The sequence below is a fragment of the Herpailurus yagouaroundi genome, unplaced genomic scaffold (genome assembly GCF_014898765.1).
Source record: "Herpailurus yagouaroundi ecotype Mexico unplaced genomic scaffold, PumYag 198, whole genome shotgun sequence".
Taxonomy (NCBI): domain Eukaryota; kingdom Metazoa; phylum Chordata; class Mammalia; order Carnivora; family Felidae; genus Herpailurus; species Herpailurus yagouaroundi.
The window spans coordinates 24184486-24199377 of record NW_024412429.1 but is presented as its reverse complement, the minus strand read 5'-3'; the positions used below and the strand labels follow the sequence as shown (position 1 = coordinate 24199377).

General features: G+C 41.0%; 1 protein-coding gene across 6 annotated transcripts in view; it reads left to right on the top strand.

Annotated features, from left to right (window-relative positions):
* Positions 1 to 3137: 3137 nt before the first annotated feature.
* ADGRG6 (adhesion G protein-coupled receptor G6) overlaps positions 3138 to 14892 on the top strand; it is a 141719-nt gene continuing 129964 nt past the window's right edge. For 2 of the 6 annotated variants that reach the window (XM_040449014.1, XM_040449019.1), the window contains exons 1-2: positions 3139 to 3542; positions 11241 to 11341. In XM_040449014.1, the coding sequence (XP_040304948.1) occupies positions 3541 to 3542; positions 11241 to 11341 (103 nt within the window). In that variant the 5' untranslated portion in view covers positions 3139 to 3540. Of the gene's footprint in view, positions 3543 to 3842; positions 3958 to 11240; positions 11342 to 14892 lie in introns of those variants that run through there. The other 4 variants (XM_040449018.1, XM_040449020.1, XM_040449016.1 and 1 more) reach the window with 3 other exon arrangements.

Below are 14892 nucleotides of genomic sequence, written 5' to 3'. Positions count from 1 at the left end.
AAATTACAGGAACAAGTTTTGAACCCAGGTTGTTTCATTAAAAGATCATGTACTTTCCTCTTCACACTCTATTTCCCTAACATGCTCTTTAAAAAAAAAAAAAAGAACAAATCCTTAGTTTGAGTCCAAAATACACAGATTTTACTAATGTACTGATTAATGACAGGCACTGTCTCCAGAAATATTTTACCTATGATTCATGTAAACATATAGAAATAACAAAAAATACATTTATGAACGTTGTAACATATAATAGCACACGTAAATACACATGGCTTTTAGACATTAGGTACATTTGTTTCAGTTACTATGATGGTTAATTTTTTTTAAGTTTATTAATTTATTTTTAGAGAGAGAGAGAGAGGGAGAGAGCATGAGCCAGGAAAGGGCAGAGAAAGAGGGAGAGAGATATAATCCCACTTGAACTCACAAACCATGAGCTCACGACCTGAGCTGAAATCAAGAGTTGGCTACTTAACTGACTGAGCCACCGAGGCACCCCTATGATGGTTAATTTTATATGTCCACTTGACTGGGCCATAGAATCCAGATATTTGGTCAAACGTTACTCTGGATGTTTCTGTGAAAATGTCTTTTAGATGAGGTTAACAGATCAGTAGACATTGAGTAAAGCACATTCCTTGCCATAATATAGGTGGGCCTAATCCAATCAGTGGAAGGTGTCAACAGAACAAAGACTAACCTCCTGCAAACAAGAAGGCACTCTGCCAGCACACTGCCTTTGGACTTGGATGGCAACTCTTCCCGTGAGTGTCCAGTATGCTGGCCTACCCTGAAGATTTTGGACTTGTACCTCCATAATCATGTGGGCCAATTCTTTAAACCTCTCTTTATATGTGTATATACATCCTGTTTGTTCTGTTTGTCTAAATCCCCCTAATACAGTTATGTCTATTTCCTTGTCTGCCCTTGTGTTTCCAGCTTTAAAATTCTGAGCGGAACAACCAGATGTATGAGTTTGGGAGCAGCTCACGCCTCATCGAGCCTTCAGATGAGACCACAACCTTAGCCAGTCTTGGGAGACGCAGTGGGCAAAGCTGCCCTCAGATTCCTAAATCTGGGGACTGTGAAATAGTAAATGTCATTGCTCAAAAGAAAATTCTATGAGTAGAACGTAAATGTCCTTGGGACATTCTGGCATTAATAGAGACCGATTTGAATTGTGCAGTCCTCACATCTCTGGGTCTCATTTCCCTTTCTGTCACAGGGGAGCGCTGGACAGAGGAACTTTGGTTTTCCTTAAGTGCTAAATTCAACATCTCTATTAATTATACTGTTTATTCATCAAAATAAACATTGATAAAAGTCATAAGAAGAACACACCCTGGATTTTCAGGCCTCTGCATTTGGTGGCAGCATTCCAGCTTCCTTTCTGCCAGGAGCTGTCTGTGCTCAAGTCCTGCTCTGCTTCTTCTTTTTTTTTTTTTTTTTCCACCCCAACAGTTTTCTATCACCAGCCAATCAATGTTATATAAATTTTTTGGCACCTCTTGGTGTGGCCTGTGCATGTATACGTGTGCATGCTCACAGTTCAAGTCGGGCTGAACTCTGGATGTGTATGTTGTCCTATCACCGGGAAGATTTGCCTCCAGCATTTCACAGATTAACTCCCGCAGTTCACAAGGGGAAGGGAGCTACTCTCCAAGTGTGAGTCCTTTTTTTTTCCTCTTCTCATCTCCAAGGAGGTGTGTCCGGATCTTTTTGCCAGTCGGCTACTTTGTAGGAGCACTGGAATCCAGGCAGTGGACTTTCCCCAGTGAGCAACCGGATTTGCTTTGCAAATCGATTCTGCTGAATGAAATGTCATGGGAACACGTTCCCAGCCCCCCTGTTAATATCTCTTCAATTTTCCTATCTCTAAGTCCCAGAGGAGCAGTTCTGGTAGGTGGGTCTCAGCCAAAACTGTGCACCAGTCTGCCACTCGTTCTAAATTTTGCTTTCTCGGGATCTCTATGCACCCACTCTCAGCCCCCCGAGTCTGTTCCTGCCTCCTATCACACAGTACCCACTCCCCTTTCAAATATTTCTTTCCAGAAGGGATGTGAACAGTTCAAATTAAGGGCAATGGCAAAGAGTTTAAGTATTATCACTCTGTGGGTTATGGAGGGGCATTTAATGAAGACTAAATTCTAAGCCCAAAGGATGAATCTCTGTTTGTGGCACTGAAGGCGGCAGCAGATCAGGGGCAGAAGGCGGTGGGTGTATTTGTCGTGGGTGCGGTGATGGCCACTGCGACTGCCGCCTTCTCGGCCTCTTCCTAAGTCCGGTCTTCATCCTCCCTGGAGAAGGGTGTGGTGGGAGAGCATCCCCTTTCCCCGCAGAGACCAGGGGATGCGGCGCCGGTATGGGGCGGCCGAGGTCGTTCGGAAGACAGACGGACTCCCCCTTCACTCCGATTATTAGAAAGAAAAAGAACAGAAGAACGAAGAAAGAAAGACTAGAGGAGAGAGGTGAAAGGAAAGGCAGAGACCAGGGAAGAAAAGGACAGAGAAGAACAAGGAAAGGGGAGAGAAGGAAGCCGGCGGCCCCAGAGCTTGGCGCAGGGACCCGCTGGGCTGGGGACACGGAATCCCAGCAGGCGGGCAGATGCCCACATCGCCGCCGCCGGCATTCCGAGCTTCTCTTTTTTTTTTTTTTTTTTTTCTTTTTTTGCGCAGAGTCTCCCGAATTCAGGGCTCGAGGCTTTCTGCTGACCTCGGGTCTGCCCCGTCCCCTCCCCCGCCTGGGAGCAGAGCCCGGCCCGGCGCCAATCGCCCACCCCGGCCCGGCCCCCGCAACGTGCGCCAGGCTGCCCGTCGGGGGAGCGCCTCTCCCGCCCCGCAGCCGGACTTCTCCCTCTCTGCCCCGGGGCAGGCGATCCTGGGTGGGGCGGCCGCGCTTTGGGGACGGCCCCCGCCGCGGAGCGTCGAGACTGGGGCCGCCCCAGGGCCGCTCGGGGCCTGGCCAGACGCCGCGCGCCGCCTGGGCAGCCGCACCTGAGCCCCCCGCCCCCCACAGCTCGGGCCGAGCGGACTGGCGCGGGGAGCAGCCCGGGCCCGCGGGCGGGGGTGGGGGGGGGGTGGGGGACGAGAGCCCCGGCGCGGTGACCACGTGCCGCCTCCCGCGGGCGGGGGCGAGGACCTACCGGGTCGGACCCCTCCACCCGCGCGCGGCCCAGATCAGCCCGCGCACCCAGCACCGGCTCAGGGGCAGCCCCGCCTGCCCTCACCTTCTCGCCCTAACTTTTCTTAAACTTGTCTGGAAGGAGGAACCTGCCGCCCTGTCCGCCCCCTAGCCGCCGCGATCCGCACTTGAACTCCGCAGCGCCGGCCTTCCACCTTGCGCCGCCCCGGGCGCGGGCGTGGAGTGGCTGCCGGGAAACCCCGATGAACTCTCCAGAAAGTGCGTGAAGGAGGGTCGGGCAGCCGCGCGCGGCTCGGCGGGGGGCGCACGGGGTCTCCATCGGGGAGCTCGCAGCAGCAGAGCCAGGGAAGGACTGTGGACCATGACCGTGCGGCCCCTGCGGACCTTAATGCCAACATGTAAGTCTCACCTTTCAGCTGAGAATTCCTTCACACCTTTACCTGTATCTACTCCTCCCCCCCCGCCCCCCCCACCTCAACTAAATGATTTTGCAAGGACTTCAACTGCATTGACAGAATAAACCGGTTTGTCTTCAGTTTGACCCCCGAGGCACCGAGGAGCGAGCAGGTATTGCCAGGCGGAGCTGTGACTTGCGTGTGCGGCTTCCTTTTTTTTTTTTTTTTTTTTCCAGCGAGAGGTAAACCTCACATTTGGGCGGTGTAAAGCGTAATAAAAAAGGGCAGGGCTTCAAGAATGGGGAAAACGTGTTTTCGAGTCAAATTAAACAAGGAGTAACCGGCATCGCTCCTCCATCCAGGGGCCTTGCCCTGCCAAGAAAGAGCACTCCTGGATCAACACCTGGGGGCTTGGAAGGTACTGGTTATACCGGGAAAATGTTGACTTTACACATTGTCACCCTTGACTGTAGAAGTTATTCTTGGATCTTTGGGTTATTTGAATGGTTTAAAAAAAAAAAAACGCGCAGAAAAGTTTCTTGGTTGTCTTGTGTAGATTAAAAAGTAATGAAGGACTATGTCATTTTACGGGATGGGATGTGGGAGGCTTCTTGTCTGGAATTAGAAGCGGGGGACATAGGGTTATGAAGGGTCAGAGAAACCTAAAAGGTTTTAATTTTACGGAATTACCATCGAAGTTCTGAGGTTTCTCCAAGCGACCCCGCGAAAGGGCCGCTGAGCGCAGCCTGGGCCTTCCAGAATGGAAAAAAAGGAAGATAGTTCTAAAAAGGCCCTGTTTTTGTGTCTTACTGAGAAGCTGCCTTTTCTTGTAATATGTAATTTTCCCTCTGATGTTTTATTTAATCTTGGGCAGATACGCTGACATTTTACTCCCTTCCACTAACATCCAAGAGTTTCTAGAAGTTGATATTCATCCTCCCTCCTCCAGCTACCGGATCCTGATGTGTTTCCATCATAATTTCCTCTTTCAGCTTAATACCTGGGTAGAGACTTGCGCCTCAGGCCCTGTCTTTCCCTTCCTTGCAACTTCTACCCAGCATTTTTAAAACAGGAAGTGTAGTACCCACAAGCCTAGCCCTCTGCCCCTCTGTTCCTGGTGGTTAGCAGTAGAATTAGAAAAGAACTACTTATTTTTATTAAAAGTGCGTGTGCAGTAAATCCACACCTGTGAATTTTAGGGTTTCATTTATGCCAGTGGATTCAGCGAGGTGCAACCTGAAATAATTTATTTTGAGATGCAGCCAACAGGCTCACAGGAGACTTGTTCTCATATACAGGCGACACATTTTGAATGAATGTGAATTTGTGTTAAACTTCAGTTTTTCCTAAAAATATAGGAAGGCTTTTAACAGCAGGTATTTGTCTAGCTTCCTTCAGCTTTCCTAGGTAATTTAGATCTTATGGGAAATGAAATAAACGTATGAATACCAATTTTTTAAATATAACATGAAACTGATCCACAGGTATTGTAAAAATTTCTTCATGAAATTAAGTTATTTACTCCATTTGAATTCCACATGTTTAGAAACTCTTATGTCATAGAGAGTCAAAATATGACCATTTAATCACATAAAATATAGTTTAATACCCTGATTTGAGTTTCTTTATGGAGCTATTCTGTCTGAAAGTTTTTCCATGTCTTGCCAGATCAAAATGATTTCTTTTTTCCATTTTGCTGTTTATAATTCATATGGAATGGTTTGAGATGATCTGATTCTTTTTAGATATTAGTATGTTAGAATATATGGAAATAATACCAACCTTTCCAAAGTAAACGTTCTTACTGTCTTGTTGAAAAATGCTAAAATGGGGAACACAAACGATATTATCTTTTAAATTTTTATTTTAATGGGTTCAAGCACACAAACTAAGGTATTTTCTGCCTACTCTTTGGGGGGAGAATGTTAATATATTCTTACATTCAAGTTATGAAGTTATAGATTTCATAAATATATTTGGAGTTGTACTGACTACATATTTTTCATATCCTAAGAAATTTAGTAGATTTAGCAAGACTTGTGTTAACTGATCTCAGGCTGCATGAAACTCCTGTTCCATTTATGGCTTATATAAATTACATGACACTGTGCTTTTCCAATGTGAATGGTGAATGAGGCTATTGTCTCTTGGCTTATGGGAAATATTAGAAGCTTGTAGTTTTACTGCCTAACTGGACACGTCACTCTGATTTCTGGAAATAATGATTTGAAAGAGAATCAGTTTATACATTAAAAATAAACTGACAACTACTTCCTTAAACTTGACCATTTTTCTAACTGCCCATCTCTTCCAGAGTTTATATTTCTGATGGGATGATTAAAAGTTTCTAGAGACTATTTAGACTTTAGACTAAATAGAATAAGGCTTTGTTCAATGTGTGTGGCATGCTTGGGCAAAAACCTGTATCTTTCCATTTCATTTCTGGTGGGATAGCATTATTGCATTATCTATATTGGATGGCATTAAGATGCACACTTAGTGACTGGGGTGACAGCATGTAAAGGACATTTCAGTGGTAACTAAAACACCAATAAAACTTGAGCCTGGTTACCTGAGTATCATCTCACTTTCCTTTACAAGCATCACTCAGGATGCAATTATTTGGAATGCCTAGGGCATTCAAGATTACTGTATTTAAAATATTTATAGTGAATATGACAAAAGCTTAGCATATTTAGTATAGCATTTGTAAAAAGAAGCCACAAATTAGGAAGAAAAATATTCCTATTGTGATTGACAACTACAAAAACAATTTGAATATGCCAGTCCAAATAAAGGAAACCCAAATGAGATGCTACTTCTACCAAACTGGCGATGACTAAGGCACTCATACTGATGGGAGTGTCATGAGATAAACATGGATACACTTCAGTGTAAATGTGTGTGGGTGTGTTTACATTTATTTGGAAATGATTTTAAACTGGGATGCCTGGGTGGCTCAGTGGGTTAAGCTTACGACTCTTGATTTCCACTCAGGTCATGGTCTCACGGTTCTTGAGTTCGAGCCCAGCATCAGGCTCTCTGCTGACAGCGTGGAGCCTGCTTGGGATTCTCTCTGTCTCGCTCTCGCTCTGCCCCTCCCCCACTCAGGCATGTGCATTTGCTCCCTCTTTCCCTCTCTCTCTCGAAGTAAATAAATCAACATTTTAAAAAAATAAAGCATTTTAAACCTTCATAAAAGTTGCAAGAATAATACGAAGAGCGCATGTATATTCTTTAATGCGGAATCACTTAGTATAAATGTTTATCCCATTTGTTTTATTGTCCATCCTCTCCTCTTCCTTCCACCCTCCCCTCTCCGTACATGCACCACAATATTTTGCCTGAATCATCTGAAAGTAAGTTATATATGCCAGGGCTTCAGGGTTTACTTTTTTAAATTGAACATTTTATTGAGATATTTGTTGATTTACAGGCAGCTGGATGAAATGGTAGAGATCCTATGTACCTTTTACCCAGTTTCTCCCAGTGGTAACGTTTTGCAAGACTGTAATATAGTATCACAACCAGGAGATTGATACGCTATTCTTTTTTCAGATAGTCCTAGTTTTACATGGAGTGTATGTGTGTTTCTCAGGGTTGCCTTTTAATTTCACCCGGGGTACAAGCCATGGTGCAGTGGATGCTTCTGCTCACATAAGAGTCAAGATTTGTGCAGATTTGAAGAATAAACCTTTCTACCTTTTTGAAATGGGGGTGAGCCAAACTTAATAAAAGAACTTGAGTGATAGAATAGCACTTTTTCTTTTTGTTCATTGCTTGAGATCAGGAACATGATCTTTAACCAAAAGGAGAAATACAATTCTGCTTAGACTTGAATGAACCAAATTCTATTCTTTTCATTCTAGAAGAATTAAGGTACTCTCTTTGCCACTCCTCGCGGTCCTTTGTGAAAAGATTTGACATAGAAATACAGTTGGGATCTGAGGAATAATCTGTAATTCTGACTATTGCTAGTAATGATAGCATTAGTGCCGTGTCAATTTCTCCACTGATTTTAAATTTTCTTCATCAATTTCTCCTTAAGTTGGACTTTTAAGGAGTGAAAAGGTGGAAGACGTTCGGTTTTCTAGACTACAGATTATTTCAGTGATGCGTTTGGATTGAGTCACGTTCATAAGGGGTCATTCTGACATTAACAATTCAATAACAGGGTTAGGTTCTAAAGTTCCTGAAATAGGACTCAAACATATTGTATGTTGTGGCCTGTGCTGATTGAAAAGTGGAGCAAGGTTGCAATGGACGTGTCTTGGTTCTCAGGGACAGGTGAATTGGAAGCCAGGTGGCATCAGGATGTGTTAGCTCTCGCACCACTGATTATGTGATCTTGGGCAAGTTGTTTAGTATTGTACTTTCTTTTTTCTTGCCTGTGAAATGATAGGTTTTATTGCTTGGATTTAAATTTCATGCTTAGATGGTTTTCAGGTGACAGAAGTCTACGTAGGACTCTCCTTTACTTAAAAATGTTCTTGGTCTCTTCAACAGAACTTTGAGGCTACGACTCAAGTAATACAAGATTGTATTATATTTTTTTGTAGCTCCTATTTAGAACCTTAGTAACCCTGATCTGGATTTTCCGTTCTTGTGAGAAAGTTATTTAAATCTCAGGGATGTGTCTTTGCTAAGCGATCCCCTGAGAAGACACATAGTGCTTTCCTTCCTCTGTTCTATTCTTAATTTGTTTGTTTCTGTTCTTCAGTAAACAGTCAAGTGGATGAAAGTTGACCAGTCATGAGGTTTAACTTTGGTTACGAGTGCTTGCCTTGTGCTGGGTTCCTTTTCAATATGAAGTGATGGAGTCTTGGGAACCAGAATGCATGAAGCCCTTGGTCATTATTTGCAGCTATTGTCTGAAAGGATACAGCTTCAGGATTGACTATGGAATCCCTAAATAAGAACCTGTTATAGCAAAAGAAAGTTGCGTTACGAAATAATACTCAATGTTGCCAAGCTAACAAAGATGATTCCTTAAGGATTTTTTTTTTAAGTTTATATATTTATTTTGAGAGAGAGAGCATGAGAGAGGCAGGGGAAGAAAGAGAGGGAGAGAGAACTCCAAGCAGGCTTCGTACTCTGAGTTTAGAGCCCAACGCGGAGCTTGAACTCACGAACTGTGAGTTCATGACCAGAGCCGGAATCAAGAGTTGTATGCTTAACCGATTGAGCCACCCAGGAGACCCTCCTTGAGGATTTTTTAGAGAGCACATAAATTTGAGAGGAGACCATTCTCCAAGTATTGACGAAGGAAAATTGTCATGTGCCGTAGCGATTAAGAGGCTGAGAGTTCTCTCGAGCTGATATTCTCAAATATAAATGGTAGGGCCGGTAGCCAGGTTTGATTGCTCTGCCCCTTTATGTTTCTGAGCCTCAGTTTCCTCCTCTGTGGGATGTGAAAGTTAGACTTCATCTTTGATATTCCCAGCTCTAAACTTCTTTGAATATATAATTGTGTTTGTTTGTTTGTTTGTTTTAGAAGCATGCTAATTCATCCATGACCTGAATGGGAAACACCTCATTCATCCAAAATGAATGGACCCATTCTTCCAAACGAGTGAGCCTTTCATGTGATAGAAGTTTATCATCTCCCCTTTTTAAAACACTTGCTAAGTGCCATGCAGTAGTGACTCTGTCTTTTCGATGGATGACATCCTATACACAGAAGAGAAAATAGTCTCAGCATTTTAAGGACTTGCCTCTAAAGTCACACAATAAATTGAGGCACCAGGTTGTAACTCTGTGCTATTCCAAAGCTCACATCCGTTCTTATTATATTATTATGATGTACTGTGGCATATTGCTTCCCGTAAGCAGTAACATTGCTTCAAATTTCAAGTATTTTGGATGGATGTATTTTAAAACATACCCTCCATACAGAAAACTACTCCTCAGATCTTAAGCTTTATCTGGTTTAGAATTTCCATTAGGAACTAAGTGATGCTAGAAATTCTAATTGGGCGAATATAAAAACATGGCATGAGTATCAGGTACTGCTCAGAATTTCTGGATTAATGGCAGGCATGAGTAATCCATTTCATTTCTGTTCCCAGGTGATCCAGAAGTAGTCACAAAGTCAATTGATTGGTGTTAGTTTAAAACATCCTATGGTCCATTCTTGTTTCAGGCTTTTCTTTTGATTTTACTGTGGACAGAGTAACCATACTTACATTAGAATGCCCAGGGTAGTAGTAACAATAATAGCTAATATTTGTTGAGCACTTGCTAGGCAAGTGTCAGGCACTGTTCTCAAAAGACATGCTCTGATTTCATCATCCAGCAGCTCTGTGGATTGGAGTTTCTGTTTTACAGGTGGAAAGTTGGAAGTGCAGGGAGGTCAAGTACATTTCCAAAGGGGTGCATAGTTTACAAGTAGCAAACCCTGGTCCAGCTCACTCTGGAGCCTGTTCGCCTTGCTATGTAGGTGGTCTCTAACAGTAAAGGATGGACTGGGAACGAGGCTTGAGGCAAGTGCAGAAATCATTTGATGTCTATTTTTTTCTCCTTTGAGTATTTCCTTCCCTGCGTGTCTGGTTTTGTGATTAGTATGACGTGTTTTACTCCAGATAAGCAACCTTCAGGTAAAGAAGGTATTACTGTGATCCTAAAGTATCTGATTAGTTGTTTCTCTTTTTAGAAATAAAAAAAAGATTCTCAACTGTCACCTGGAACCATGGAAACTCCCTTTAGAGACTTTTAAGATCAGGAGTTTTTGTTTTTGTTATTGTTTTTGTTTTACTGCTACGTAACCATTTTCCTGCTTCATGGCTCTCTTGCTAACTAGTCCTTTTGTGGGCCCTTATGGTGGCTTGCTGCCCCATTCACTGACTTGTCTCTTTTGATGGAGCTGAGTCAATGAAAGGTTTCATACCACTGTTTTAAGCCAAGATAATATGGATGCTCCTGTCTAAATTATTGGTAGGTGCAATTTTGAGTTTAAAGACGAGACCACTGTAGAGTTAATTGTAGTTTCTATAATACTTGGTGTTTGGTAGCCACTTGAAAACATTGATAGCTATCATGTACAAAGTAGTTATTCTTTTTGGATGTTAATGCTTCATTGCTTAATTTAAAATAATTTTTTTAATGTTTATTTATTTTTGAGAGAGAGAGAGAGAGAGAGAGAGAGCACCAGCCAGGGAGGGGCAGAGAGAGTGGGAGACACAGAATCTGTAGCAGGCTCCAGGCTCTGAGCTGTCAGCACAGAGCCCGGTGTGGGGCTTGAATTCACGAATCGTGAGATCATGACCTGAGCCAAAGTCGGACACCTAAGCAACTAAGCCATTCAGGCTCCCCTTCGTTACTTAATTTTAAGGGAAAGAAGGCAATTGGGCACCTTATTTTTATTTTAAATTGTTTCCATTTGTAACACAGCAGATGTCATAAAATGAAAGCATTTCCATGAAGTCTACGTTTTTGGGAGATTATAGGAGAGGTTGATATAAAAATCCTCTGGGGTAAGATGGGCATGTGACTGGTGATGCTGAAGGTTGAAGCTGAAAATTCTTTATTTTTTGATTAATGAATTTGAATTATCTGAATATTTCCCCACCTTCATTGGGAAACCGCCTATTCTATAACGATTGCTTTTTTCCAATCTCTGCTGAAAACCTGCACTTTGACTGTTATTGTCCTACTGCCTTACTGGTTGCTGAATGTCCTGATGGTTGCTTTCTTCCATTGCAGGATGATTCACTCAGATCAAATGTGGAACTGTCGTTGGAAATGGAAGCCAAGTTCTCTTCCGTTCTTCATAGCTCTGTGTCTTGTGTATGTTCCTCTTTCAGGTGAGTAAGACCCTTTCTCTTTCAAACCCTGAATTTAAGAGTGGTCACATTGCTTTTAGTTTCAGTGTGCTATTCATTTATTTGTTATCTTTTTCTGTTTCCATTTCGGTCCTTACAGGCTTTTACTGCCCATGGCCTCTCTGACTTCTGTATGAATAGTATGACTTTGATCATTGTTCTGTTTTCTAATGAGTGTATTTCTTTAATCTTTGCTGCATTTCTTTTAGCTTTATTTATTTGTGTAGCCCATATTGAATGATGAGATAGCTACATATCTGACATTAAAAATGTGCTAGCTGTTTCTTCTACCATTGAATAAATATACAATATTCAATTCTTTCTCTTTTCAAGTTTTCATAGAATCATTTATGGAAAGTAAAGACTTTACTGTTTTTATTTATCCCGATTTTCTTACCATGTTGCAGCATGAGATAGGAATTTGAAATTAAGTTTTTAGGTCATGAGGTTTATTTAGCTAGCCTAAAAGGATATGAAAAAGTTAATTTTAATTACAGTATTTTTGGAATAAAAATATCAAATCTGTGTAATTACAGTTTTTTTCTGAACTTTGAAATAAGGTCCTTTTAGTTATGGTTGCAAGCTACATTTTCTATCGTCAGCTAATTGTATGAATGAGCCAATCAGAACCTGAGGAATGGGAGTGATGTTTAAAAGTTAACTGTTTCGTCATTATCTGGTTTTGTTCCTGAGCAAACTGCATTTCTCTTAGGTCCATTTTCTTTTACTCTTTTTTTCTGTAATTGCTGTATTCATTCAGTTTACCATACTTGTTTTTAGAGGAAAATTGTTACTCATATAGTGTTATGTATTACATGTGCTTAATCAAAGTTTTATACATTCCATATTTATGTTATATATCTATACATTATAAACAATACATTTATTTTTAAAAAAATTTTTTTCAACGTTTTTATTTATTTTTGGGACAGAGAGAGACAGAGCATGAACGGGGGAGGGGCGGAGAGAGAGAGGGAGACACAGAATCGGAAACAGGCTCCAGGCTCTGAGCCATCAGCCCAGAGCCCGACGCGGGGCTCGAACTCACGGACTGCGAGATCGTGACCTGGCTGAAGTCGGACACTTAACCGACTGCGCCACCCAGGCGCCCCAACAATACGTTTAATGAATCATGAAAATAGATTACTCTAAAATTGTTTATTCACAGGTTAAGAAATTCAACTTATATTTAATATAAGAAATATAATTCTTATTATAATTATATTATTAAATATAATTTCTTATATTTATATATATTATTTATTTATATATAATTCTTATAATTATATTATTAAATATAATTTCTTATATTTAATATAAGAAATTCAACTTATATTTCTTTGCAAGCCATCAAGTATTTTAAGAGTTTCAGCTACTCGGAAAATTCCTGGCACGTGGTTTAATGGCCTCAAAACAAAACAGATTCTTTGAAGTTTCTTTTTTTGTGTGTGTATTTGTTTCAATTCCATGATAAAGCCACTCTTTCTTTGTTTTACTTTCATTGCCAAAAGAGGAAAAAAAACTTGTGAGGAGAACTGAAAATTAAATATACATTGGATTTCTTTGGTTACAGTGTTTAGCTTTTTCTTAGCTTTCAAAAGTGACTCACCAAGAACCCATCACATGATGTGAAGTAAGTTATGAGATTAAAATTAGTTGAAGTCTAGTTACTTTCATTTGTGTTAGGTCATGGCATTTGCCAGTTTTCAAGGCTCCTTCAAACCTTAAATTGAAACTTTTATTTTCATGTCAGTGTTTTAATTGATATATCCACATTCATCATTTTAATCACTGGAATAAATGAAATGAAACACATGTTCTCAGACTAATTAAAAGGAGTCAGCTGACTGGGGCTTGGATGAGGCAAGGGAAGCACCTAGGTTGCAGAATTGAAGGAGGCACTCGTTATCAGGGTCTTGGGAAACAAAGTCCTTACGTTTGTTTTTAAGTTACTGTCTCACACAAATCTTTTTTAAAACTTCCTTTCATTACTCCACACTTTATGTGTATCACGTAAGGCTTTGTGACACACAATATCTGTGTTTACTCATGAAGCCAGAACACTTTCTACTTATTTATCTGGAACCATGACTCACTCACAATGCCACCACTTTACCCGTGAGGATCTGATACCACAAAAAATACGTTAGGGATTATTATTGGCATTTTAATATAAAATGTTTGCCTTACAACTCAATGTAAGTTTCCCTAAAATAATGCATATCAAAACTTGAGATGTATGTAATATTCAGAGTCCTGTCTTTAAGTCCTAGGGTAACTCTGAATAACCTGTATTTTTGAAGACCGTGTGGTGCTTAACTGTGATGTTGTATCACAGTGTATGCACCCTCTGACTCTTTCACTTCTCTGCGTGACCCCTATGTGATCTTTTGGAGTCCAGTGGCTTTTAATGGCATCTTGATGCCAAATCCAGTTTGTCAGCCCTGGCCCCTTCCTTGACCCTGGAGTCACCTCTATGGTTGCTTATATATATCTAAAATGGGTCTCAAACTTCACGTGTGCAAACAAGACTCTTGATTCCTACCTCCTATCCCCAAATCTACTTCGCTTTCAAGCTGTATAATCCATACCACTACATCCTGCTGTTCTCTTCACCTTACTATTTTCTAGACCTATTGGTCCATCTGTTTCTTGACCATGCCTTCCTAGGACCCTCCTCTTCCTAAACTGCACACACCTGGTTCTTTTTTTTTTTTTTTTTGACACTCAGATCTTAATCATTACCACCTCAGATAAGCCTTCCTGTCCCCGAATTCAAAGATGCCCCTTTTCACTCTCTTACCATGTTACCCTTCAGTGATAATCTTTATAGATTTTGGTTGCTCCCTTGAGTGTTAATGTTTTGGTAATTTGGCTATGACAGCTAGAGTAGAGGGTTGGCAGAAAACCTCTTTTGATTATTAAGGTTGACACCTAGGTGAGAAGATTAAAAATTAGAATACCGTAGTTTAATTTGGATAACATCCTTAGTTCAATTCATATCATAGAATTGCAAGAAGAAGTCTTCTGCTAGGTACGTTAATGTCTGTAGTTTCACGGGGCATTTACCAAGCAAGTAGGATAAAGTTTTATGCCCTTCAGTATTTAAAAAAGCAAGGTCTCTTGACAAGTGATGAATATAACTTTCAATAGGAACTGCAACCAAATTACAGCTGAATATTGAAACTAGTCCCACAGAAGCGTAAATTAAAACAATAAGACATGATTTTTTAATACACTAGCTCTATAGTATTTAGAAATGTTGATAATATCCACATCCAGTATTATCACCTTTGTTGGGGAGAGGGCACATGCTAACATGGTTGGCTCTGTCCCTTGGGAGAGTTAAGTAGGCAACATTGTTTAAAAACTAAGAATTTGTATTTTCTTTACTATATCACTCCCCGGGTGTAGGTATCTATCTGACAGAAATTTTAAAAACAAACAAACATAATATGTAGAGAAATATATACCAGTATGTTAACTGTAACATTGTAATAGTAAACATTGTTCTTCAACAGGGGAATGATTTT